This window comes from Phaeoacremonium minimum (genome assembly GCF_000392275.1).
Source record: "Phaeoacremonium minimum UCRPA7 unplaced genomic scaffold PA7_03_scaffold_140, whole genome shotgun sequence".
Lineage (NCBI taxonomy): Eukaryota > Fungi > Ascomycota > Sordariomycetes > Togniniales > Togniniaceae > Phaeoacremonium > Phaeoacremonium minimum.
The window spans coordinates 69,410-96,701 of NW_006921047.1; the positions used below are offsets into that span (position 1 = coordinate 69,410).

Consider the following 27,292-nt stretch of genomic DNA (forward strand, 5'->3'; position numbering starts at 1 on the left):
ATGTCTCCATCAAGATCCGCGGGGGGCATCGCGAGGGAGACGTCGAAAAGGTTGTAACGACCGAAGCACAAGCGAAGAAGGAAGATGTGAAGAACCCTCCAAAGGTAAGAGAGATAGTCGCACGTCTTGGAAGACATGATCCAGTTGACCTGCCAGGCAATCTTTACGGACCAACATGGCCATCGTGTTGCTCATAACCCCGAGGCGTTGGAGCACGCTTGAGGAAGTGTGGGAGATGGGAGCAAAACCTTGGGTCAAATCGCGCCATGGTAACTGGTTGGCATTGTAGAGCACATGTATGATCGCGATGGCTCTGGGGAGTTACGGCACGCATGCATTCCCGTCCCCTATACGATAAGATAAATCCCAAATATATTACCTTCATTCAAGAATCTGCTCTCATTGCTACTATGAAGTGCTTCCACTGCCCTTTCTTTCCCACAGAGTTTGGAATTATGATATGCTTTCATGCCTCGGTCTTGACCAAAGCGACCTTCTCATGTAATCCGTCTTTCCTTCTGCATTGTTTGGATCCGTACAAGTCCACCTTTGACAATCTCAAATTGGTCGCGGTTCTTATTTCGAATGCGCCTCTAGAACGACGAAGGATTATGGTCGTCCTACTGAGCCGGAGCTTGAAGGAACTCAAGACAATTTCACCTTTGTAGTCGCCTGCAGGAACCCCTTTCCCAGCACCGTTGTCCACACTGAGGACAACATTCTTGTCTTGCGCTCCTCAGACATGTTTGCCTCTGCTGATTTTCGGGAAAACGGAATAGCGTGGTCCGGCACGGCGTGCTGTAAATTCGGATAGACAGTGCAGAAGACCGGATCGGTCGCGAGCCGGCGTACTTGATCAGCTGCCACGACTGCCGCCGCGGCTGTCGTCTTGTCCTCGGTCTCGTGGATCATGGCAACTTCGAGTCATTTAGGGGTCTTGCGGGACATTGGATTGTGTCGCCCTAGCGGAAATTGAAAGAATGCGTACGATGAATTGTGGGTTTGGTGCTTGGAAGAGGCAGTGTTCTGCCTGCATCTGTATACTTGATACATTTCGTCCCGGTTCCATATTGGATGGGAAATTCCAGTATACGAGGAAATAGCAATCGACAATAGCGACGATTGAGCACCGTACCCGTACGCCGTGGCAAGAGAACCCTCGTCTCAATACTCTGTATGCTTAAATAGCAAGAAGTCACTTGTATCTACCCTCACTCACTACACATAGCACAATATCATTAGAATAGACTCAATTTTAGTCTCAATTTACTTACAAAATACCTATTTTACCTTAAAGAACATTCATTACCCGTCAAACGCCATGCTCAATGCATTTCCATAGTCCAAACCCTCTGTCCCACTTACGATCAGTCCCCTAGTATTGCAGCAACTTCTGGCTTCCATCTTTTTGCTCGTTCTGCAGCTTCGACGTGGCGCAGTACTTGTCTTTGATAGCGACAACGTCGTACGCACCCTCCTGGCTCGCCCGGATCACCTTGCTATGCTCATACGAGACATCGTGTCGGGTTTCAAGCACCTCGATCTTCTCGCCTTTCCTCTTCGGGATCGTGCTCCGCGTCCAAGTGAACTCGAACGGCGGCGTGCCGCCAAACTCGACGAGGATCTCGACTTCTCCGCCCTCGTGGATGTCGACGCGGGCGTTCTTGCCCTTGGACATCATCGCGCTAGGTAGGGGATGGATGTTCTTGAGTATGTTGACAGCCGCGCGGCATTCGCTGGCCTTGTCAGAGATAGACACGATTGCGAACTCGCCGGGCGTTTCAGCGATCCGACGGAAGTCCGTCGTGGCAGACTTTGCCTTTCGCTGTGCCCCGTTGAAGGTGTACAGAATCTCGAACGGTGGCGTGCCGGACAATGTGTAAGCGATACGCTCTCCCACACAATAGTCTGTCCTGCTTTCTAGGGGATAGATGGCCGGCGCGTCGTAAAGCGTGACCTGAACAGATGGGCCGTTGATCTCGGTCTTCTGTTGGCAACCCCGAGAGTCTCTCACGTTGCGGATCCTGACATGCTGGGTGCCTAACCTGAGATGCTGTCTGGGTATGTGAATACCGTAAGTATTGGAGTTGATAGAGGGAATATTGTAAGTCTCCGGCACGGATCCACTCTGGTGTTTGATCTCGATTTCCACCGAGAATGGCGCAACACCGGTCAGCGCAATCGGAATTGTGTCCTCGGTATCCGACTCTGACATGCAGTACTTGAAGGACTGGCCAGGCTTGACGAATGACGCTGATGGCTTGGCATTGACACGCTGCTCCAAAATGACGGGTTCGAACTTCCTCTTGTCGCTGTTGTAGAGATTATCCGCAAGAGCGGAAAAGGTGTATGTGTATAAGCCGGCCTTGGTTGTTTCCATCTGAATCGCCGCCTTTCCAAGAGCAGCATCGAATTCTTTCCTGTTGAGAGAACCAGAGCCCTGGCCAGGTTTGTGCCGAACTTCATATTCGACATGATAGGGAGGAGAGCCTAGGGTTGCACGTTAGATTGGCGAAAGTAATATAGACATTGGATATGATATTTACCCTTGAGACTGATCTCAAAGCCATCGATATCGCCTTCGCAAACATCCTGTTTGAGGTACTTCCCGTGGTGTTGAGATATGCTTTCGGTCTGGACGAGACCCAGTTCCGGTCGAGGGAACCAGTCGACCTCAAACGTAGCAGCCTTAGCATCGACGGCGCCATGACATTGATTGTCAGATACATCTACAATCTCATACGTGCCGCGGCCCTGGACGTTGAGGAAATCATTGCCCGAACTCAAAGTCCGCTCGATAGCCTGGGAGCCGTCCTGAACATTTCGGTAGGCTACCTTCCATGGTCCTTCGCCCGTCAGACGTACAGGAAGCTTGACCTTTGAGCCTTCCACAGCTGTGGTCTTCCACTTGCCGTCAATGAGACCGAATGCAGCCCTTGGTCTTTGCCGTCTGACGGATATTTTTAGCTCGTCCTGCAAGAAGTTGCGGCATCCAGTCTTATCCTGGATACTTGTGAGAGCCAATGAATACTCTCCGCCTTGGGATAGCGCATCGGTCTTGACTTTGTATTGCTGTGTTTGAATATCGGAAATTTTGTGCTGCTTCCTCTTGCCATCGTGCACTAAGGCCCACTCCAAAGTGAAGGGCGGCTCGCCAAGCAAGTTGATGTCGACTTCAACCTCCTCTTCCAAGCAAGCACTCATTCTGCCTGATGGATGGTTGATGTAGGCAGACGCGATTGGCTTCACAGTCGTCTCGAGGACCATATCCGGACCGGAAAGCGTTTGACCGCGGTAGATGTGATCATCAATTGCCTTGAAGATGAATTTGTGATGCCCTGCAGTCTTCGGTATAAACTCCATCTGGTGACGCATTCCGTTGATCTGGAAACTCTCCCGTCTTGATTCACCATTAGTAATCTCGTCATACCTGACGATGAAAGGCGGTGTGCCGATAAGATCAAAGTCGACTCGAAGACCGATTGAGTTACCACCACAAGTATCCGGTATTTCTTCAGATCGTATGCTTAGCCTTGGTTCTAAAGGATTAAGTAGAAGGCACGATGATGGTTCTTGAACCTCGCCCTCGCAGGAACCTGAAGAAACCGACTTCAAGGTGTAAAGGCCAGGGACAGAAATGCGAGGCCTATCCTGTGCATTTCTCGCCTCATATCTTCCAGGAGATATGACATCGCCATGGTCTCCACTCTTAGTTAAGGTATCGATAGGCGAGAAATGCCAGGTCAATGTATGCGCAGTATTGTCAGGTCTACGTCCGGAGATATCAAACGCAACCGGCAATTCTGTTGCCTGACCTTTGGCAACCTTGAGAGGGTTGCGTAGATCACAGCCCCGGAGTCTGGCTCGAGGCCTCTCTTTGACCAAGAAACTTTGAGCCAGGTGCTTCGGCTTAGGCCGTAGTTCTGGATCGTCTGCTGGCGACAGGTACTTTGCCACGTTCCCAAATGCATCGTGAACTTCATCCACGGAGTACTGCCATTCTCCCCCAACATGCATGGACTCGTTCAGACCCACAGTCACCTTCTGAGCTCGAGCCCATGATATGTCCTCGGCTTCTGGGAGGATGAGGCTAGAAGTACGGAGAGAGCCATGAAGAGGGGATGAGAATCCTTCAGGCTGCAAACTCTGGAAGTGGAAGCTATGATCTTTCCCATTGATGGTTCGACTGTAAACGATCTTCAACGGCGGAGTACCCTCCACCTCGAGCGATAAGTCGGACAAATCCCCAATACAGCGATCTGAGGACGGTGACAAGGCCACTCGAGCCTTCGGGCATGGAACGACGAAAGTATTCTGAGTTTGCCGCTGAACCTCTAGCTTATATTCATCCAGGACCTTGCCAAGCCTATAAGCGCCTGGCTTTTTGATCAGATAGTCGTACTTGACAACGCCTGAGTCCGTCTCGGATGACTGTCGCTTCGTTTGCCTGTCGATCTCACGCAGCTGGCTACGGCTGAGTTTGAGGAGTTCCTCCTCATTAGTGTTGAGATCTATGCGAATCAACTCGACCTCGACAGGCACGGTTGCATTAAAGTGAATTGGGATCGAGATGACGTTTCTGTCTCCTCCAAGACAGAATGACTCGCCTTCAGGGTTGAGGACAGCGGTCCCTTCGGGGAGGATGTTGATAATCTGCCGACCGGAGATCAAGGAGGTGTTGTGCAGGATATTGGAGACCTTCACGTATTGCTCCGATATTGACACTTCTCTGTCGTAGAAGACTTTCATAAAGCCCAGCAGCCACGATGCCCACGGCACAGGAATGTTGAACATGAGCATCCAGTCGAAGACAGCATGGAAGAAAAAGGCCGCTATTACGGCTGGTTGCGATAGTTCGAGCCACGGTATCCTGAGCTCGGGCAGCCCGAACAAGAACGCAAGGTCAATAGCGATCCATTTCAGGAAGAGCTTCAAGGACGATGTATCGTCCTCCACCAACTGTACCCAGTCGTAGAATCGCCACGCAAGGAGCGCGATGTAGATAGCACAGGCGTAAAGTCGTTGGGTCGGCGCATCGAGTATTGTCACGGGAATGAACGGCTGACTGCCGGATGAAGCACCTGTGGCAGTGTTCTGGGGAGCTAGGGGAAGTGGTGATCGGCCGGTAGAGCTCCTCGAGCTTCTAGCAGGTGTGGGATCTGGTGTTGGCGATGGTGTCAGAGGAGCGCCTCTCCTAGTAGTTCCCGGGGTTGCCGGGTATGCCCCGGATACCCTTCTTGGAGTTGCGCTCATGGCATTCCCCGTATGGGAAGATATCGACAATGGGTGATAATCGAGGCGTCAGTTGTATTATTCGAGGTCGAGACAGCTACACTGTTGGCAAGTCAGCTATTTGAGAGGGTAAAAGTTGGCAAAGTGGGAAGATCCAAGAAATCTGCAGATTCTCCATACCTTTCTATCTCATTGTAGATGTGGATTTGCTGGCGTATGATGTGTGCTGGTGGTCGTGATGGCCATCCAAGGTCCTGGTCTTCATAGCAGCCAAAATTTCCAGGCAGTGTCGCGACATCAAAGAGAGACGCGCTGGGTGGACACAGCAGAAGTGGGGCTGGGCAGCTGCCAGAGCTCAGGCAGTAGGCTGGTCTCTGTTAGTGGTGATTGGCTGTCCAGAACAGCTGGCATCTCAATTGTGACTCCCGGTTTCTGGAATGCACGCCCCCAAACGAAAGATTTATTATTGAGTTGGGGTTGCATTTGGAAACTGTTTATAACAGGTTGTAATCAAATGCAACCTGTGACTACAAACAAATTCTCTCTAAATTTGCCTTGAGAAAAAGTTGTGATACCTAGAAAGGTAAGGTAATCAGCGTCTTCAAACAAAGTTGATTTAGAGAGGAGGTATTATTGCCAGGTACAGGACAGGGTATTTTTAAAACACAACATACTGATAATTGTCCTCTTATCAACATGCAGTATGTCTCATCAGAGGATAACTTCCCTTTCACCATCTAGTACCATATAAGTCTATCATTAAAAAGGGCTTGATTCAGATCACTTTAAAGGGGGATAAGAAGAGCTAATAGACAAAGTGTGATTGCAAGGCTTGTGCTACTTATATTAGCCAGGGTAGCTACACACCACAGTAGTTTCCTTTCTCAAAAGAGCGGCACATCTCATCATCTACCTGCCAACTGCCATCGTGGTCGTCAAACTCGGACAGATGCAGCTCCTGAGAATGGGTTAAAAAAACAAAAGAAATCCTTTTGAGTTTTTGTGCCTTTTTTTCAATCCCCGGGTGATTTCAAGTGCCCGATTTTCATCCAATCTCATCGCTCCTTCCTTCCATACAAACATATTTCGACAACACCCGTGAACCTGCAACATCACGGCTCGCCATCGCCACTTTTCCTTCTTCATTTTCTTCAACAGAGTCAATGAGAGCTCATCGCGATGCCTGCACAGCAGGATCCTGATGGCACTTCGCCTACCAATGGTGTATCTACTGATCACCAAGGTACAAATGGCATCGATGATGGCCCTCGCAGATCGGGCAGGGCAAGACGACCTGTCGTCCGGGATCAAGGTGACGAAGACGAGCTCGCCACCAATACGGTCACCACCAGCCAGCCACTACAAAATGGAGCATCACTAACTACACGCCGAAACCCCAAAAGAAAGGCTGCAATTGCAGCTCCAGTATACAACCTACCTGAAAACCTGCGCGAGGCATCACTAGCTGCTCTCAGTTCTGGTGAGCTGCAGAAGTGGCTCGGCTGGGTCGAACTAGAATCTGAGCCGGTGAGTCGCACAAAAATATTTTCAATGCCATTCAGGTGCTAACAATGTAAGTCATTCTTCAATGTCATTCTAAAGGAGCTAGGAGTGGAGGATGTCAAGGTTCAAGAGCTATTCTCAGTTGACGAGGGATCACTGGCCTTCCTACCGTGAGCCAATCCTAACATATAAGGCCTCCCTGGACTGCTCTGACTCTCTTCTTAGGAAACCTGTTCATGGCCTAATTTTCCTCTACCAGTACGTCGAGGAGGATCGCGAGGATGACCTTCCAGATTGTCCTGACAATGTCTGGTTTGCGAATCAAGTAAGCTCTCAGCACCAATCGAGTGTATCTACATCGAAAGCTAATGTGTGGCCCAAGACCACAGATAACGCATGTGCCACGGTTGCACTGCTCAACATCGTCATGAACGGTAAGGATATCAAGCTGGGTGAGAAGCTCGAGGAGTTCAAGAAAGCCACCCAGGACCTGTCAGCTCCTATCCGTGGCCATGCTCTCAGCGCCAATTCGTTCATCCGAACCACCCATAACTCTCTCGCAAGACGTCTGGATCTGCTCAACGCGGATCTGATGTTACTGAACGAGTACGACGATTCGAAGAAGAAGCGTGCCAGATTCACCAAGGGCAGGAAGAAGAAGTCAGTGACGGAGGCTGCCTTCCACTTCATTGCCTATGTGCCCACCGCCGACGGAAAAATCTGGGAGCTAGATGGCCTGCAGTCGGATCCCGTATGTCTCGGACAATATTCTGACGACTGGACGGCCGTTGTCCGCCCGATAATTGAGGCACGCATGCTGCAATACGAGTCCGACAACATGTCCTTCAACCTCCTCGCATTGTGTCGAACCCCTCTCGACACTTTGCGCCAGGAGCTGGTTACAAATATTCGCAAGCTGTTGACGCTTGAGAAACGCATCCTGGAGATTCCTGAGATGAGCTCCATAGCGGCATCTGAGCGAACTTGGCTCAACGGAGACGACGAGACCAGCCTGGCAGAGTACGGCGTGTCCAAAGAGGACTTGACCACAGCGGCGGCAGCACAGGCTTTCAAGGACAAGATCTCCAAGCCGTCCTTCGAGACTGCAGAGGCGCTAGACCTACAGCAGAGTCTCGAGGACGAGCAGAAGCGCATACGATCTGAGTATGTGGCGGAGCTGGCTGCGACGGATGAGGATGAGGCACGAGTATTGGGGCGCAAGAAGGACTATGCACCGGCGATTCATGAATGGGTCAAGAAGCTTGCTGAGCATGGCGTTTTACAGGAGTTGATTAATAATGTCTAGATGTATCCTGTAAGGGGATATGGGCTTGTTGCTAGCTATAGCTGCTTTTGACAGTTCTTGATTGTCTAATCATCCGGAAAGAACTCTCGGATGTTGGAGACGAACCTGCAGGTCTCCGAATCAAACCTCTTGAAGAACTTGCCTGCCACAAAGAAAAGCCGCTCTGGGATGAGACTCGGGTCCGTGATGATCTCGATATTGTCTTGTGCAATGACATGACGGTCAATGTCGGTTCTCCTGGTTATGGTCAGCAACGAATCACCAAACTGTAATCCAGTGAATCAACTTACAAGCAAGTGTAGTATGTCTTCTTCCGGAATCTTGACCTTGCTGATGAATCGCTATCACTGGTATCTTGATATTCTTCCATCGTCTCGTCCATGGACAGCGAATGTGGCGTTGGCAACGAACCAGTGCCCTTGTCTCCCCAGCCGTTGATGATACCGATGTAGTCATATCGTTTGTGGCGGAAGACTTGACCGACTTTGTACCACACGTTTGCCTGGATTTCCTGCGTATAGCGCCTGTTCACTGTCGGTTGCCTCTGATCCATGTTCCGGACCATGTTCACCATCTCATGCACATTCTGCCACGAGAAGCGATGGTGCGTTTGGGCTTGTGACTCGGTGAAGACGTTATAGAGCGGCAGGAGATACTTCTCAACTAACCACAAGTCCTCGCTGAAGAGTTGGTGAAACCGACTAAGAAACACATCCAACGAGTGGTCCCACTGGAAACTGCTCACAGGGTTGACGAGCAGATTTGCCCACAGAGCAGCATATAGGGCCGATTCCGCATTCATCTCATGGTCTCCATTTCTGAGCCGCCTCAACTGGTACCTAGCCTCTGGTTCGATGTTGCTCATTCTTGCCAATTTGGAGTATGTTGTCTTCATATTCTGAGCTGTGCGTTGGACGATAACGGCTGTCGGAGACGCGACGAGGAAGGAGTCGCCACTGCTCATCCATCCAAGTTCAACCAACTTAGATCGAAGCTCCTGGAGGGTGACCTCCTCGCTCGAACGATATGGATCCAAGAACATCTTTTCTACGTCCGTGGTCGGATTCGGCACACGACCGCCATCCAGTTGCTCACCCGGAGGTGCCATCACCATGGCATGGACGTGGCTAGGAAAGGCGCAACATGCTGCTCGCAAGCCTACTCTTTCTGCAAGGCAGCAGTATATAGCGCTGGATATGATCGGCAGAGAATCATGTTGGTCCTCCAGCAGTGCGTGGCCGATCAAGCAGTTGCGCAGATTTCGGTAATTCACCTCTTCATCCTCCATACCGGTCAGATTCTTGGCTCGTACCCACTGTGCCAGGAGGAGAGCCTTTTGCCGAGTAGACTTTTCTGAAAAATGAGGTTGCTCAGAGAGGAAGTCAGAGGCTAGTCTATCAAGTAGGGCGTCGATCTACTAGGTTTAGTAAAGATACAGCATAGGAAATATATTCCTCGTGGACTCACGTCATCGACATCTCCATCCCTCTCACGGAGAAAGAACATCTCGAAAGCGGCCAGGGCCCGATCGAGGCCCCTTAGAGTGTAAGGCGCCCTCTGGTATGGTAGCCACTCCTGCACCGCTATGCTCCTGTGGATGCTGCCCAGAGCCGTGTTTCCATAGAACCTGGCTGTCGTTTCAGTTACCCAATGCCACCAAGGAAGATTCTTGTGGTTCCTACCTCCTGGCCAACACGTCTTCTGCGGTCTCATCTGTGTGGCACTGCTCCAGGAGAAAGTCCTTGGCATCGTATCCTAGCATACATATCTGCCCGAACTTTTGCAGCCTGCCGACTTTACTGGCAAGAATGCCATCCATCAGGTACGAAACCCGCGTGTTCCTCCTGTTTCGCTCCATCCATAATGACTTCCACTCCACCTCAGACGCCCGGAGCGTGAGCTTCTCCTGGAATCGATGCTCCGGGTTCCAGTGACGGAAGGAAGTTGTGCAATAATACTTCCATAGTAGAGGCTCGTTCGCTAGTCTATGAAGTCGTCTCGAGAGGATCTGGACCGAGGACAGGATCTCCTCAGGGGAGATGTAATAGAGGATGTGGCGGATGATCTCGTCGGGCACCAGTTCAAGGGAAGCCATCGTACACGTGCGGCCGTCGAGGGGTCACCAAAAATGGAATACACACCCGCCTTCAGTCACCACCTGCGAGAGCTATCTGCTAAAGCAACAAGCCGCGCATTGGGTAAATGTAGGATATCAGTCGAGTGCGTTGTTAGGCAGATGTTGGGGGTTGTAGGAAGCGGATTGCTAAGTAATGCAGGTATGGACTGTGAAGGTATCGATAAGGGGATGCGATTTGGCAGACGGCAATTGACGGGGATATGACCACTCGATCTCCCATCCACCTATTCGAGAGCCCTGCAGATTGCGGTTGAGGCGGTCAGGTTTGACCTCAGGGAAGTGGCCAGTGCGCCAATTAGCGGGCAGGTAGCTCCCTGCCCTGGCGCGGGCTGCTCAGGTCCACCGTCCACGGGTGTCGCTGCAAAGCGCGGGGCGCAAGAGGAAATCAATTCAACCCCACCACACGTTTAACACAGCTCCCTTAATTCTGCTTCGACTCACACATATCATCAGTAATCCCTGCGGTGACACACCGGGAAATTGAGTTGACTCACCACCACGTTGTCGAGCCGGTGGGTATAACTCGTGCTCTCAGTGCGACCGTCGTGTCGTCCGTGATTTCTTTCGAGTCAACAAACAATCACCAGTCACCCAATATGGCCAAGAAGGACAAGAAGGCCGCAGCGTCTGATGCTGCCGCCGCCGCTTCTGGCCCAGTCGAGATGAACCCTCCCCCGTCCTTTCTGCAAGACCGAATTGCCCTGTTCGACAAGCTGAAGCTGCGATATGACGAAGAGCTCGCCAAGAAGCCCCGCGAACCGATCATGATCACCATGCCCGACGGCTCGGTCAAGCCAGGTGTCGCCTACGAAACCACGCCCGCCGATATCGCCAAGGGTATCTCCAACAGCCTTTTCAAGCGCACTGTGGTAGCCAGACTAGATGGAGATAGCGAGCAGCTGTGGGATTTGGAGCGCCCTCTCGAGAGAAGCTGCAAGCTCGAGCTTCTCGACTTCAATGACCCCCAGGGCAAGTTTGTCTTCTGGCACTCGAGTGCTCACATCCTCGGAGAGGCATGCGAGAGGAGATTTGGTTGCAGCCTTTGCATCGGCCCCCCCGTCGACTCCGGATTTTACTACGAGATGGCTTTGCCAGATGGCTCTGCAGTGCAGAACACCGATTGGGCGCCGCTCGAGTCCATTGTCGGCAAGATTGTGAAGGAGAAGCAGAAGTTCCAACGTCTTTTGATGTCCAAGGATGAGCTGCTGGAGATGTTCAAATACAACAAATACAAGCAGCACATCATCAAGGACAAGATTGCAGACGGCACCTTCACCACGGTCTATCGCAATGGTCCCCTCATCGATCTGTGCAGAGGACCACATGTTCCTGACACCGGCAGAATCGAGAGCTTTGCCATTATGAAGAACTCCGCATCTTACTTCCTGGGAGACGCCAAGAATGACTCCTTGCAACGTATCTATGGTGTCAGTTTTCCTGACAAGAAGCTCATGGCAGAGCACAAGAAGTTTTTGGAGGAGGCTGCGAAGAGAGATCACCGCAAGATCGGTCAGGACCAGGAGCTCTTCTTCTTTGATCCCGTCTCGCCAGGATCTGCCTTCTGGCTCCCCCACGGAACGAGAATCTACAACACCATCCTTGCTTACGTCCGTGAGCAATATCACAAGAGGCATTACCACGAGGTCATCACCCCGAATATGTTCAATGCCGAGCTGTGGAAGCAGTCTGGTCACTGGGCGCATTATCAAGAAGATATGTTCATCCTCGACGTCGAGAAGGACAAGTTCGGCCTGAAGCCCATGAACTGCCCCTCTCATGCCAAGATGTTTGCTCACCGCGAGAGGAGTCACCGAGAACTGCCATGGCGAGTTGCTGACTTTGGTGTCCTTCACCGAAACGAGGCTTCTGGTGCGCTATCGGGTTTGACCCGAGTGAGGCGCTTCCAGCAGGATGATGCTCACATCTTCTGCCGAGAGGACCAGATCAAGCAGGAGGTCTCGGATCTATTCGACTTTTTGCGCGAGATGTACGGGATGCTGGGTCTCACCTTCAAGCTAAGACTCTCTACTCGCCCCGAGGACTTCATGGGCCATGTTGAGACCTGGGACAAGGCAGAGGACAATCTGCGTGAGGCTCTTGACGAGTTCGCCAAGACTGAGGGGGGTGTTCCTTGGGAGCTAAACCCCGGTGATGGTGCTTTCTACGGTCCCAAGATCGATATTGCCATTATGGACTGCCTTAACCGTGAATGGCAATGTGCTACCAGTAAGTAACGAGGTCAGATTGGTCCCGAACTAGTCGCTAATGTTTCCTCTAGTCCAGCTAGATTTCGTCCAGCCCGAAAACTTCAACCTTGAGTACATGACTGCCGAGAGTTCAGTGCAGCCCAAGAGCCAGGCAGAGGACAAGGCAGCCGCGGGCACCACCGCTCTCCCCGTCAGGCAAAAGCCTGCAGAGGCAGCTGTTGAGTCCTCCGCTGCAGCTCCGGCCGCCGGAGACAACAAGGAAGTCAAGAAGAACTACAAGAAGCCCTTGACCCCTGGCTGCGCGAGACCTGTCATGATTCACCGTGCCATGGCTGGTAGTATCGAGCGTTTCACCGCCATTCTCTGCGAGCACTTCGCGGGCAAGTGGCCGTACTGTGAGTTTGCCCCATAAGGCCATTTAGACAATTCAAACATAACTGACTTCATGTTAGGGTTGTCCCCACGCCAGATCATGGTCATTCCTGTCGGCAAGGGCTTCATCGACTACGCAAAGGAGGTGCAGACCATCATGGAGAAGAACCACATGTACGTCGACGTCGACGACTCGGGAGAGACTCTGCCCAAGAAGATCCGAAGAGCGCAACTCGCGCAGTACAACTTTGTATTCGGTAAGCATTCCTTGCCAATCATGCTCTGATTGGTGTCTCTTGCTGATATAATCGTTTAGTTGTGGGCGCCGAGGAGCAGGAGAACAGACAGGTGAACGTCCGCTACAGGGACGACACCTCCACCCAGGATAGAGGCAAGCCGGTTCCTCTCGATGAGGCTGTCCAGAAGCTCATCAAGCTGAGGGATGAGCGCGCTGTCTACAACCCGTTCCCAGCGGCCAAGACGGAGGGAGACGCCAAAGCCGAGAAGACTGCCTAAAAGCCCTGTTGCGCCATGTATGCCTCATGTTGTAGATGTCCAAGAGAGGCTCTAGAGGAGGCGATGTAAGGGTGGAACACATAAGCTATAGTCAATAGCAATCCACACGAAAATGAAAAGAACAATGTTTCCGGGTATCAAGCGTGCTTTTTATTGCCATGCCTAGTCCCTTCCTCAAGATGTCTCATCTTGTTGTCGTCTACAGACAATGGAGCAGAGCGGGGACTGTGATCCTAATTTGCGGGACCACATACCGTTTTCCCGTCATCAATCCTTCTAAACGCCGGAAGCTAGAGATGTGTGTATCCTCATAATCGTATATCGGAATTCAACTCCCAACCCCTGAATCGTAAACATATGTGTGTTGAAACCCCCGTTCACGGCCCCTTACGAGCACCCCATCCCTCGATCATGACCCTAACATTTCTAACCTTGAAATAATACTCCTTCTCCTTTTACGGCTTCGGGATGTGAATCGACTTGCTCGTCATGAGACATCCGTGGATGAGGAAGATCAGCACAAGGGGGTGGAACTCGAGCGCCGAGCCGGCGAGCCACATGCCGCCGGGGAGGCTGTCGTGGATCCAGCCCTGCGACACCCAGTAGGCCATCACGGCGTCAATGCCCAGCGTGGTGGGAATCGGCGTACCCTCGAAGTAGGCGGCCTTGCCAGTCGCGTCCTTGGGGATCGCGGTCGCGGTGACGTTGAAGCGCGCCAGCCTCGTCAGGCCGCACAGCACGAAGAAGGCCAGGCACACGTGGTCGAGCGGGGTGCGGACGCCAATGGCGAAGGCGACGACGGCCGGGGACACGCCGAAGGAGATCTATTGTAATAGTCTGGTTAGCGACAATATAAAACAGTGGGGTTCGGAAGCGGTGAGGCCTTCGCAGAAGGAGGCCGGGAGAGTCAGGGATATGGACATACCAGATCAGCGAGGGAGTCAAGCTCCTGTCCCATCATGCTGCTCTTCTTCCTCCATCGTGCGACCTTGCCGTCCATGAAGTCGAAGAACAGGCCGAGGGGTAGGAATGCCAGTGCGCTGTAGAGATTGCCGACCGAGGTGGGGTCGATGAGGTAGCGCATGGAAGAAAATATAGACATGACACCGCAAAAGCCTGGACTCAGTAGTTCGATTAGTATCAATATCCCAAAGATGTGACTTCAAGTTGTCCTGCAAGGGACTCGAGAGAGCGGGCCCAAGAGAATGCGTACCATTGAGTTCGGTGATCAAGTCCGCCAGGTGGAGAGCTCGGATCAGAGAGAAGTGTCCAGTCTCAGAGGACAGCAGCAGCTTCTGCTTGTCGTAATCTAGAGCTAGTCAGCTGTCTATCGAGGCCAATGATGGGATAGACGAAGTCTTGGTACCAGGCTGCGGCTCGGACTGCTTTGCGTTGCCGTTTGTCGCCATGCTGGAGGTTCTCTTCGACATGGCAGGGACTGTATGGTGTTCTGTAGAGATTTCTCGAGGTGGTGATGTAAATATCCTGAAGACGGACGTCGAAGGATGTTGTGGAGGTGGAAGTATGAGAAGTAACAGAGAGGGAGAAAGGCGGCTTGCAGTCAGGAAGAACAACAGCAGCAGCAGCAGACGTAATGGCAGGTCGAGAAAGAGGGGCGTTTTCTTGGTTGAGGGCGTCACTGGCAAAAGCACGGGCAACACGTTGGTCAAGGCCTTGTTCGGCACGTTGGCGTCACAGCTTTTCGGGTAGGCGCAGCACAGCGCAGCGCACAGGTCATTCGCAAACTTGGGTTTTTTTTTTCAGGTGCAATTCACCCGGACAGCTTCAGCCACCCTACCTACCTACCTACCTACCGATGCCGTCATTAGTCGACCCGGGCTAGGCCATAAGGAGCTTAGTCATAACTCTCTCTCCAAGCTCCCAGCTCTCTGAAGCTTCCAAATTGATTTGGTTCAAGACACTTCACTTACACACGCATCGGCGAGCGCTTCAGACTCAATTGACTCGAATTCCGACTTGCCTCGATTCTCTTACACATTGCGGCTGTAGCCACTTCTCATTGCTTGCAAGTTACAAAGCTGCAAATTTCCAGATGATCGTTTGGGTCGAATCATAGGTCGATGTTTGCCTGCATGTGAGACCTCCAGCTCCTTCTCCTCACCTCGCCACCTCACGTTGCAACTTACTTGACAGATGCTAAGCTCTCTGCTTGCAGTCTCCGACCTATCCAGTTTTGTGCCAGTGAAGTGATTCTACAGCGAATACCTAGAATCCGGGCTTCAGTAAAACGCTCCCCAGACTCTCGTCAAGTGGCACTTACCTGAATCCTGGGTTATCGAGCTCCGTCTGGTCGTGCATACCCATTTCGATCGCGGCATGGTCGTTTACAAGACCGGCCGCGTCGCGGGCCTTATTGCTTCTGTACATGTAAATGTACAAGATGATGACCATGACCAGCTTGATACTATATCCCACTAACATGGCGATATACGCGCTGTGATATCTAGCTATCGGCCGGTTAGCTTACCTGGCTCCCTTGGTCCAAGAATCAAAACGTGGAGAATCGATCACTCACGATATTCGCTATCAATGAACGTTTGAGGTCCAATGATATTTCCCACGCAGTATCCCGTGAAAAGCACCGCTGCCGTGAGCTGCTTCTTCGTATAGCCGGCAACGTTGGATGACACCATAGTCAGCGACATCGAGAAACCCAGGCCCTGGAAGTAGCACAGCCAGAGAGCGACGAGGCGTCCCCACTAGACACATATAGATCAGTATTGTTGGCGTGGATCAATGTTGATCGAGCCTCTCACCTTGTTGTGGTCCGGCAGCCCCACAAGTAGTCCGGCACCTATGATACAGATCGAGTTGGCCACGATCATGGTGATACATCTTGCACTTGGCCATTGCGTGCAGACCCAGCCTCCCACGATCAAGGCCAGGAACTGCACTGCTCCGCCTGGTATCTGCATATATTGTGTTCCCAACGTGTCAAACCCGAAGCTTCCTACTATGATGCTCGCGAAGCTTGTCAGGGCCGAATTCGGGATCTGCGCACCCACAGCCATTATGAAGAGAATCCAGGTCTTGGGGTCCTTCGCGCATTGAACAGCCTGGTATTTGCGAAAGTGGTGGTTCTTCACGCCCTGCTTGTTCCTCGACACCCGCTCAATGGCGATGGCCTTCTCCTTATCGTTCAGGAACTTGGCGGTCGCGGGAAGGTCAGGCAGCACAATGAAGCTGACCACACCCCAGGCGATACTAATGGCGCCAAATATAATGAAGACGTACATCCAGCGCGCAAGTCCAGTTTTTATATGGCCGACAGCGTACCCAATCAGGCCACCAAACATGGTCGCGATACCGTTCGTACAGTAGTACGACTCGAGACGCAGAGGTTGCTCGGCTGATGTATACCATATGCTCATGATCAATACGAAGGCCGGGTTGACTGTGGCTTCTGTCAAGCCCAGGAAGAACCGGTTCGTGGCGATCCCCGCAAACGACGTGCATCCCGGGGTTGTCATCAAGATGGCGCCCCATATCACCGTGACGATGGAGACGAATTTGCCTATTGGCAGCTTCTGCAGGGCATATGCCGAGGGGAACTGAGAGATCAGATAACCGAAGTAGAAGATCGAACCTGTGTCACAGGGAAGGCCCTGATGTCAGATTGTGTATCTCTGGAGTTCGGCTGAACTTATGTACCTAGCCAGGAGTAATCCTGTCCATGGAGGTTCGTCCCCTGCTTCAACCCGTACACGCTCGCAAAGTTGAGCGAGTTCTTGTCGAGGTACTGCAACATGTACGTGAAGAAGAGAATCGGCACAACACGCGAATCGATCTTCCGCAAGACCTTCTTCGCCTCCTCCGGCGTGGTCTCCAGGTCCGCCGTCGTCTTGTAGACTTGATATGTATCATCGAGCTCCTTGTCGGACAAGCTCGGGCTCGTAGCGGGCGTCCCGACTGGCGAGATTCCATACTTCTCTGCGGGAGGAGCAGTAGCAGCAGCGCCACCAGCTCCGCCAAGGGCTTCTTCTGCGTCTGGATGTCTTGGTGACGACGCCATTTTGGCTTGGATAGAGTGCGGATCGAGCCGTTGGGACTAGACTAGAGAGAACAAGCACTCTTGGTCCCGGTGGCTTGGGTTTAATATAAAACCATTGCAAGCCTTGGTGCTGCGAGTTTCTTGAGTGGGCAGGGGTCCACGACTCATGAGAATGACAGCCATGGTATCGGCAGTCGTCTTACCAATCATTCAATGAGAAGAACCCTGGCCCTGGAGGTGTCATGGAGTTGTTCATCGAAGCACGCAATAGCCCCAGAAGCAATTGTGCTTTTTCGTTGGTTGAAACCTTCTAAAGGTCCCTGCTCCTCGGCCGAGTACGCCCATGAGATGGAGGTATTGCCCGAAACTGGGCTGGAAATGGCAGGTAGACTCACGGTGTGACTTGCCTTTGAAGTCGAAACTACTTGCAAGCTATAGGTTATCTCCTACTTCTGAAGTGTGTGGAGTCAGTCCTTCATGGTAGCAAGTAGCAGCTCCGACCAAGCCCTTCACTCATGGAGCATAAGCTATCAAAATGGTAGCAGTAACATACGGAGCCTGAACCCCAAACGCAACGGCCATTGTGGATTTAACGGCCTAATAGTGGCGCCCCCGCGCGGGGAAGTAGACTTAGGGGATGGCTTGCAAGCCTCGTAGGTCCAAAGGTTGAAGCGCTGTGGATAATGTGCGAGCATTATCGATGACGAACTTCTGGGGTTGAAGCACGTCAATCTTGGAAGCCGTGAGATTGGTCAGAACTAGCTTCATACCACAACAACACGCACAAAGCGCAATACTGCTTGAGCTCCAAACCACCTGTGCTTTTATCAAAAGTCCAGTCCTGAACAAGGAAACTCAGGCCAATTGCCAAGCTTGTATCTGAAATCGACTCAATAGTAGCTTGAAGAGCTGTCAACCTCACTGGTCCCCATGTAATTGATTGATTTGTAAGTTGAAGTAGTGATATTGAGATTGAATCTAGTCGCATGTTCACCAAGCGGTATTATGTATAGTTTAACTCCACGTCCATTTCCTGTGCATTCTTTAGCTAAGAATCGATCCAGATGAAAGCTATGCCAGGTCGCAGGTTGCCATAATCTATCTATACACAATCTGGCGACCTCTTTACTATGTGTATGCCCGATGAAATGAAACCCACAAGCTTAGTGTGACAAATGGATGGTGAGCAGCCCTTGCCTTCCAAAAAACAATAGAAAGAGAGACCAGCTATGAAGAGCCGAAGACCATGATTAGTCATTACGATATAGTTGTTGCTCGGAAATCCCACAACCCTCATTGTTGCCGTCGTTTCGCCATTTTTACATGTATGCCGCGTTTATATGTACCATCGTATCAATGCCAGAATATACTACTGAAAAATAAGAACAGAGAATCCGTCGACCCAAGGACCGCAGGATCCAGATACACCACAGATAGTGTATCCTCTCGGGGGTATCAAAGTATGTCTACAGCTTTGTCAGCAAAGTTAGAGTATTCAGATGTGGAAGAGGATGCCGTACGCAGAACCGCCATGCGCATTGCCATACACTGGCGATCGCCTACCCAGGCTGGTCAGGACCTGAATACCATCGATCCAGAATCCAGACCGAACATAGAAGCCGGAAATGTACTCTCCTCGGCGGATATCTAGGTCATGTTAGTCCGGAGTCTCAGCATATATCAATTACTCGAATTTTCACGTACCCATTTCAAAACAATCGCCCCCTACCTTGCCTCCTCTCTTACCAAAGAGCTGGCTTGATTCGTCGTCATATATGAACTCCATGCCATCCAAAGCCGACCCGTGATAGAACATGATACGAGAGAGGACTCTGTCCTGTTTTGCTGCACTTGTGAAGAGGAATTCCTGTGGTGTGCTTCCTTCCATCTTAGACAAGCCAAGCCGTTGACTCCGATACGCCGTCTTGCCAGTTATAGCGTTGCCCAACCTCAAAGCCGACTCCTTCGAACAGAGCTGCTTGAAATCCTCTATGTCGACGCTGCCGCCACCTGCCGATTTGATACTAATTCTCATCTTACCACGACGTTTATCTTCGGGAAGTCGGTCTCGAAGCTCTGAATCTTTCAATGTGATGTGTCGTCGAAGGCGGCCGTTCTCAGGGGCGATTTCAATCCATTTCCGACAAACGTCGTCTCCTTCTCCGTAGATCTCGACAAAAGAGACCCCTGCAGGCGCAGTGACCATAACATTGCCGCCTTCGACGGGCCAAGCTTGTACGCTATCATCAACGCTTAGGGGTGGATCGTTTGGCAATTTGAAGCAAGGATGGCTTCGGAACCGTAGACAGTCCAGTCTATGCCATGTGCACTCGTCTCCTTGGAGGACGAGCCCCCCTTTTGACTTCGTTCTCGTCGAGTAGGCTTCCCGAGCCATGAAGCTTCGGTTAAATCTAGTATAGTCTCGGAGCATCACTCCATTCTCTTGATGAGGGCAGCCAAATAAATGTCCAGTCTCGTGTAGATGAGCGCCGATCCCGATATTTGCGGCCTCCCAAGAACTTCCAGCCTCATTGCAGTCATTAGCCACATATTTGGTATCAGTTGGTGTACAGTCGCTAAAAGCAGGCACGACCTCTTCGAAGCTGGCAGGATAGCTTTGCAGGCAGTGCGACCCGAAGATGGCCAGCTGCAGGTCTCCACAGCCTCCACCAAGAGCTGCATGGCCGGTGACAACCTTGGAGCTGGGGTCCCAATGAGAATCGAGAATCAGTACAGATACATACTGCTTCTGTCCTGGCAGAGGATTGAAGTAGTTCTTAACTGCATCAGCTGCTATGCCAAAAAGCGCGTCTTTCTCTGTCGCCATGGGGTTTTGTTGTGCTCGGTTGAGGTCTCGAAGTTCGGCTACCGTCTTGTCCGTCCTTATAACATGCACTCGAGCTTCCGATCGCATAGTTCCAGACTCTAGATCTCGGATATTCGCGGTCCCTTGGGTCCATTCTTCTTCGAATCTAAAAGCGCGGCGCCCTAGTCTGTTACGATGCATCTGTTCGGCAGTGAATGCCTGCCATAGATAGGCAGCCATACGGAATTTTCGAACTGCTAGGGCTAGGCCATTGCCTTCCCGTTCAGCCCGCGTCGGCACGGCGTCGTATACTGCAGGTGAGTCTTTGGCGACTAATATGGCCAATTGAAGGGGTGGCGCGTTGATTGGCGGGAGCATGTGGACGGTGAGATAGGATGCGTGGATGGGATTGGAGGTGCCACTATTTGCGACCTTTGGGCTTGAGAAGTCGAACCGTATCTTGTTCGCGCCGGGCATCATGTAAATGAGTGCCTTGAAATGCGAGTCGCATACTGGCCATGCTATCGGAGGGAAGCTGTCATCAAGGCGACTAACCGTCAATGTTCCATCGATTGACTGCTGAGTTGCGTCGCCAATTGTGCCATGAACAATAAGAACTTTCTGGTACACCTGCTAATCATCAGTACGCCGATTCTGTACGCGACCGGCCGTGGAAAAAAAATCCACAGCTTCCTTTCTTCCCAAGCCTAGCATTGCGCGCATCCACGACAAGTTGCGGCTCGTCAAGGGAAGAGCATCAACTTACCCAAGCATTATCGGCAATGTTGTCAATGTGCGGCGAGTACTGAGAGATAGGCAGCTGTGGCCCTCGTCCGCTTGACACTGGCGATCCTAATCCCGTCATACCGGACACACTGTAGCGGTTGCTTCCAACATTTGTCGGCGGCTGGAGAGGCGGCCTGATCGGGATCGACGGCGAAGATGATGAATCCTTCAATTGGTCGTTCAGAGCAGGATCGGACTGATAGGCGATAGACGGCGGTGTGAGCGAGCCGCTTGTTGGAGTGGCACCATTACTACCGTCACTTGAAGTATCTGTTGAGCGATCGGTCTTGAAGCTGGCCCTGGATCGTCTTCGCAGCTCCTTGAAATTTGGGAGAAAAGACGGAGCCATGGCCGCCCCTGCGAATGATACCTCGATAGCCCCTGGGAAGTTGTTATTTTCTTGAACGCCAACATGCAGAAGATCGCAAGACGAATAAACGGAGGTTGACAGAAAGGTTGCAAGCGCTCTCATCATACCTTGATTACAACAGCCACATAGGCAGTTCCTCGAAGCTAGCTACTGCCACACTTGTCACAGCCGGAACCTAAGAGTTATTTGAGGACAGGCGAGTATTGCAAGAAAGATGAACGAATGTGAGGAAAGATGTTCCTTGCAGAAATCTCTCTGAGTGATGTGCAGGCACGGGAGGCGGACTTGACAATGCACCCGAATCAACTAAGGCAAGGTAATTCAAGGTAGGCTCGATAGTGTTGGTCCAGGTACGGTAGCGGCGCAAAGGCAAGCGCAGGAAGGAAGGAAGTGGGTAGGTACGCTTGGTACGGTGCGGTAGCAGGTCGCGCTTTCCAGGGCAGGTTGGTCTTCCCGTTGCGGTTGCGTGGACGTATGTCCACTTTGCTGCACAAGCTCAACAAGCAACGAATAACGTGGCTAGCTTGAACGGTGGATCACGGACGGTGGGCAACAGCAGGAGCTGGCCTCGGTGGGATGTTCGGGGGGTAAATGGGTCGATGACGTCGTCACGTTTCGAATGGGCCGTTTGGTTGAAATAGGAGCCGGCGCTATATCGACCGTGGGCTGGGCGAGATAGAGCAGCAGCAGTGTAGCAAGCCCTGACAAGGCCCAGGCTAGTGAAGTGTAGCGGAGCGGGATGTGAAAGATGCAGATGGTGTTTGATCAATGCGCAAATGGCAGCAGGGTACCCTACCTAGGTAGGTTGGCAATGCAACGCCTGTGGGCTTCCCGACCGGGTTGTCGATAACGGCCAGCCAGAACGAAGGGCAGCCGCCTGCTAGCACCTTACGGCTGAGGCTGTATAAGTGAATAGAGAGAGATGAAGAAAAACGACGGAACGGCGTGAAAAGGCGACACGCGTAACCGTTAGAAATGAGAGACTTTTGACCGTTGCACTCGAGTCAGACAGGCCGCGAGAGTGATGATTGAGTGTGCAACTGAGTAGATGCGAGAGAATCAAGACAGTCCAAAGCCACCAGTCCGCGAGTGAGTGAATGACTGGTTCAACGAGACGTTGCCAGCCAGAGGGACAAATGTCCAGGAGCTCAAGCAAACCTCCTGGCTCTTTGTAGAAACCGTCAGCCAAGATGATGGGGACCGGAGATCGAGCAGCGATTGCGCCTGTATAAACCTGCCCTTCAAGATTGCCGGGACGCTTTTGCGGCACTGCAACGGCGCTTGCCAGGCCTGCCAAAATCGAGAGATAAGTATTCTCACCTTGTGAGGTCTGGCTCCTGGCTGGGAAAGTGGAACGGCGATGCAGGGCTGATCACAGATCAAAGCCTGTTGTTGGTGGTCCTTCCAATGTCCGGGGGTTGGCACCACCAAGATTTTTGTTGGAAACGGAGGCCAGGATCTGATGCACCCCAACCCAACCGAGCTGGCTGCTTTTTGTTCTTATTACGGTATTGCCCCTTTCAGTCGGCCTCGGGTAGTCAGTGGTACGCTCAAATCTCCGTCTGTTCTTGATTCTTTTGACTTGATACGGGCCTCTTGCTTTTCCCTGTCGTGCAATTGAAAGTGCCGTGTTGCTTTGCTGCAATGCGTGCCGGCTTGTCTTGTGTCTGTCTCTGTTTCCGTCTGAATCGGTGATCTGTTTGACGGCTCAATGAACGGCTCAATGCGGCGAGGGTGGATCGCTCGTCTTGTGTCCTGTAGCGGAGTAGCGAGCTAGAGCTTGCTTGTACTCTACTCTAGGTGTACTTCCTTTGAACGATATTTGCCCGCTACACGTGCGATACAACACCATAGATCGTGGGTTGGTAAAGGAGGACACGATTGTTTGTTTGAGGAGGAGTTGTTTTGAGGACAGGGTCTCGAAGATTGAAGGTCTTGCAAGAATATGGCGGACAGCTCAAGGCCAGCAAACTTTCTCCCCGATTGCTGCCACCCCCAATACGAGCAGTGATAGACCTGCTTCCCCTCGTAATGGCTGCTGCGTCTATTCGATCTTACGGTGGGCAAAACTGAATGTCAAGGTGGTGTACGTAACATGCTTAGAACGGGGCCGACTAAGCCGTGGAGCTTTGAGACGGCGCCGCCATTGGCCTTGTGCCGAGCCCGCAGCAGGATGATGAGAACTGCATGGTGTTACAATTTATAGCATGTAAAAGTGGCCTGGTGCGTCAATCTTCCCTCATCGCATTGCTGCTGATTGCCGTCCTACCCATCGGCGTCCTCCAATGGCATTTTCGGCCGACCAGTCCGCATGAGGCTCAATGCTCCTCTGGAGATGCAGATGTTGCGGACTGAGCATCGATTGCAGGACTTGTCCAATCAATTGGTGCGAGATATCTAGGACATAAAAGATTGGATGATAAGCCAGACCTCAGTGCAAACCGTCCGGGCTGCATCACTGACAACAGCAAATGCAGATAAACGGGAGGCATGGTGCTACCCTACGCACAATGCGAGCAACGGTCTTCTTATAGCTGTGTTACAATCTCTGTCCCACATCGCATCTATTATGACCTTGGGAAGCGACGGGAGGCTTAGGCGATATACACTCACTTACCCTTCTCTCGCGGTAAGTCTTGATTGCTATCCCAATGCCGAGCGACCCGAGATCAAGCGCATGTTTGATCGTTGTACTGCATCTCGAAACAAGATTTGCACAGTTACATTCCACTGGCGCCACTGCATCCAGTTTGTGAGAACAGTATCTCAAGAGCCACCTTGCAGAAACACCCTGGTGTGTCCAAAACAGCTCTTTTCTGTCGCTTCCCCGCAATGTCTTGACCCAGTGCCTCCGAAGAGAGTTCAATACGAGATGATCACCGCGATAGAATTGGTTATTCAACCGAATACCATTCTCTCGACCTGCCGCGGACTCTTGCCCATAGTGCTGCACCGAGGTCTGCTAGTACGGTAATTAAGCTGGACTTTTCACCTAGGTAGGCTTTAGCAAGCAGGGGCAATTTTGCGATCTCGATCGCAGTAATGAACAAGCCTAGGGACTGCCTGTCAGCATGTTTATCAAACGCACTGGTATCCATATCAGACAGCAGGGAACGGCTGATGCAACTGTGCCAGGGTAGCTTGGCTAGCGGGCATTTAACCACCTCTGCAGGACAGGGATCTTAATTGCCAAACTATACGTACCTCGTGGAAATGCTGTCGGTCTTGATCCCCATTTGGCACTGAATTTGGCATCTGGTCAGATGGGCCGCTCCTCAGAGCCAAACAACAGTTGATTATCTCATTGCCGTTGAATTCATGTATAAGCACGTGGCAGGTATGCTATCTAAGGTAGGTATGGTACCCCTATATCCTCTCGTTATGTGTAAAGGCTCAAGTGGGAACCACTAGACGGAGGACGATTCGAGATAGCTTGAATCTGGCATCATGGCGAACACAACCTGAAAGTCCTAAGATCAAGTTGCAAATTTACATGAGACACAGTGGAGCAGTATCATACAATCGAGGACAACGATTTCCTTTTCAGATTCAAATCGAAATATCTACTCCTGGTCGCCATGAGCGCTGGCAATATGAGTATGTTTTCTTCTTCTTTGCACCCTGTATGTCGAACTGCACTAGGACCGCCTTATACATCAAGAGCACTCTCCGTCGACATTCAACCTACGAATACTTTTTATGAATAGCCTCTCGAGCACAAACAGCCCATAGGCATACGCCGCTGGATTCTAGTTTTCTTCTTCTAGGCGGGAAGAACGTCGAATTCTTCTTTCGACCCGGCCTCCATTCGCCAAGGGCGGTCTAAGAGTAGAAGAGATGTCACAGGCTATACTACACCTGCCGAGCAAAGTAGGGGTACCTCGTTGAGAGAGAAATGTCATGGTGGCATTTGCCGACCGTCCAGGGCTCCAGAATCCGACATTCCGAGTTGTCGGTTACTATCGAACAAGCCCATTCAGTTAAGGTAAGCTTTGCAAAGGACTGCTTGTCTGTTAGGTCAACGTTGCCAGATAAGACCCTTCCGTCAAGGTGAGACCTGGGCCGCCTCCCCTCCATTGCATGATGCTCCCAGGAGGCTCGCACTATCAAAGACGAAGAATGGAGGGATGATGCCATCTGTCTCTAGAGTAAGGCAAGGCAAGGTTAGGCCGTCTGGAACAGCTCCTATCCTGGAATCTTAATGGACAATATGGAACAGTAGGAGACTCGAGGCCCATCGCCCCCGTGTTCTGGTGGTGGTGGTGGTGCAAATGTGTTGGCCTGCACTTATTGCCTGGTAAATGAGTGGCCCTAACCACCCCTGCCGGCGTGTGCCGTGCGTCTCCATTCTTCCTGTGTGGCAGCCCAGCCCAGCACGCCCAGCCCCAGTGAGCCAGTCCACCCGGTTACAGCGACCTTTGCCCTTAGCGTCTGGGTGGCCTGTGTGCCACTGCCAGCCAGCCAGCCAGCCAGCCAGCCAGCCAGCGCAGCACAGTCCACTGCTCACCTCAGCTAGAGTAATCTGCCGGTTTCCACAGGAATGAGCTTTTCGTCCCGGACCACAGAAGGCATGCTGCTCACACCTCAGCCAACCTCCCTGAACTGAAGTGAACTCCCTCACCACCACCACCTTAACCTCCTCAAAACCCTCACACTGCTGCCAGACATCGTCAACTAAGTCGACTTTCTGTTTGGCTTCACTGTCACTTCTATACGACTAGATTTACGCCTGTCCATAGTGTAGACCATCCTTCCCCGTGCCTGACTCGGTTTCACCCCTTCGCTTACAACCTGCAAGCGCCGGCCTCCGAACAATTTCTGAACCCCCCGATCCCACTCCACAAACCACCGTCTCCAGACCGCAGCAGCACCACAACGCCTTTCATGACGAGACCAAGGACCATGTCGTCGCCCCTCAAGAAGCAGCCAGAGGCTGTGGCCGACAAGGTCCTCAAGAGGGCCGAGCTGGGAAAGGTAAGTCTTTGCCGACCTCGAGACCGCCTCTCTCAGGAGAAGGGCAGAAAAGGGCTAACAGAGTGGCATCTTGCACAGATGGCCCGAAAACTCCAGAATCGCCTCGCCCTGGCTCAGTTCAAGACGAAGCACGGCTGGGAGGACCTCGCCTTCGATACCATAGAGCCCAAGTTTGAGGAAGAATTGCGACGGAAGCGGATCTCAGAGGGGGATGTCCTATCTGACTCCTCATCCAGCGCATCCGATCTGCCTTACCCCACAAGAACACTCATGAGCTCCCCCCTCAAGGCGCCCCTATTTTCAGACGCAATTGGATCCAGCAATGGCAGTTCAGGCCATCGCAAGCGCACATATATGGCCTCTTTCGATGGAGCACTCTCCAGCCCGGGCAAGCGATTCCGTGCCTCCCCCACTGCACACAAGTCTTTCTCCGGGCACAGCACATGGAAGGACCATCACCAGCTTGCACAGTCGTCTCCCATCAAGCCTCGCCGGCAACCACACTTTACTACCTCTACTGGCCCAGATGTATCCTTCTTCCAGGGAACCCGCCGCATGACTGACGACCTGACATCGCCAAACTTTGCCGCTCCCTCCGACGACGACGAGGATCTTCTTCCGGCCCACTCCTTCCATGCCAACCATTCACAGGCTTCACCACCCAGCACTCCTCCCATGCGCAGTCGAAGCAGCCTCGGCCGGCGCAATAACAAGGACAAGGCCAATGGCAACGACAACAAGTCTGGTGAAGAGGGTGCGGATCTACTGCTCTACCTGGCGGCATCACCGTCTCCGGCCAACCCCGTGAAGACCCGCATGGAGCCTCCATCTACACCACCCTCAAAGAACCTAGCGTTGCCGTCTTCTATGATGACCACGCCAGGAGGAGGCAATCTGTTCCCCAATACGCCTGGCCAGGCCTTTGACTTCTCCGACTTTGTCAATATCACGCCAAGTCCCGCACAGAAGCCATGGAAGACACCGCTTGCATTCGGCTCAGCCAAGACACCCCGGAGCGTCCACAGGCGAAGGCTCACCTTTGACGAGCCTTTACATCAAGGCCTTGCTTAA

General features: G+C 52.1%; 5 protein-coding genes across 5 annotated transcripts; 3 read left to right on the top strand and 2 right to left on the bottom strand.

Moving 5' to 3' along the window:
* Positions 1-6,411: 6,411 nt before the first annotated feature.
* UCRPA7_1919 (putative ubiquitin carboxyl-terminal hydrolase protein) lies at positions 6,412-8,041 on the top strand (the record flags this gene model as incomplete). The annotated part of the gene is made up of 4 exons (XM_007914497.1): positions 6,412-6,759; positions 6,811-6,905; positions 6,961-7,060; positions 7,118-8,041. The coding sequence occupies 4 exons, from the start codon at positions 6,412-6,414 to the stop codon at positions 8,039-8,041; spliced, it is 1,467 nt and encodes a 488-aa protein (XP_007912688.1).
* Positions 8,042-8,106: 65 nt separating this feature from the next.
* UCRPA7_1920 (putative f-box domain-containing protein) lies at positions 8,107-10,136 on the bottom strand (the record flags this gene model as incomplete). Its single annotated transcript, XM_007914498.1, has 4 exons — positions 8,107-8,278; positions 8,332-9,455; positions 9,509-9,668; positions 9,724-10,136. 4 exons carry the CDS (start codon positions 10,134-10,136, stop codon positions 8,107-8,109), a joined length of 1,869 nt encoding a protein of 622 aa, XP_007912689.1.
* Positions 10,137-10,774: 638 nt separating this feature from the next.
* On the top strand, positions 10,775-13,273 carry UCRPA7_1921 (putative threonyl-trna synthetase protein; the record flags this gene model as incomplete). The annotated part of the gene is made up of 4 exons (XM_007914499.1): positions 10,775-12,404; positions 12,457-12,780; positions 12,838-13,014; positions 13,074-13,273. The coding sequence occupies 4 exons, from the start codon at positions 10,775-10,777 to the stop codon at positions 13,271-13,273; spliced, it is 2,331 nt and encodes a 776-aa protein (XP_007912690.1).
* Positions 13,274-13,728: 455 nt separating this feature from the next.
* On the bottom strand, positions 13,729-17,306 carry UCRPA7_1922 (putative mfs general substrate transporter protein; the record flags this gene model as incomplete). The annotated part of the gene is made up of 8 exons (XM_007914500.1): positions 13,729-14,097; positions 14,199-14,389; positions 14,487-14,582; positions 15,084-15,112; positions 15,555-15,741; positions 15,810-15,993; positions 16,051-16,880; positions 16,946-17,306. The coding sequence occupies 8 exons, from the start codon at positions 17,304-17,306 to the stop codon at positions 13,729-13,731; spliced, it is 2,247 nt and encodes a 748-aa protein (XP_007912691.1).
* Positions 17,307-26,131: 8,825 nt separating this feature from the next.
* On the top strand, positions 26,132-27,292 carry UCRPA7_1923 (putative nrm1-like protein; the record flags this gene model as incomplete). The annotated part of the gene is made up of 1 exon (XM_007914501.1): positions 26,132-27,292. The coding sequence occupies one exon, from the start codon at positions 26,132-26,134 to the stop codon at positions 27,290-27,292; it is 1,161 nt and encodes a 386-aa protein (XP_007912692.1).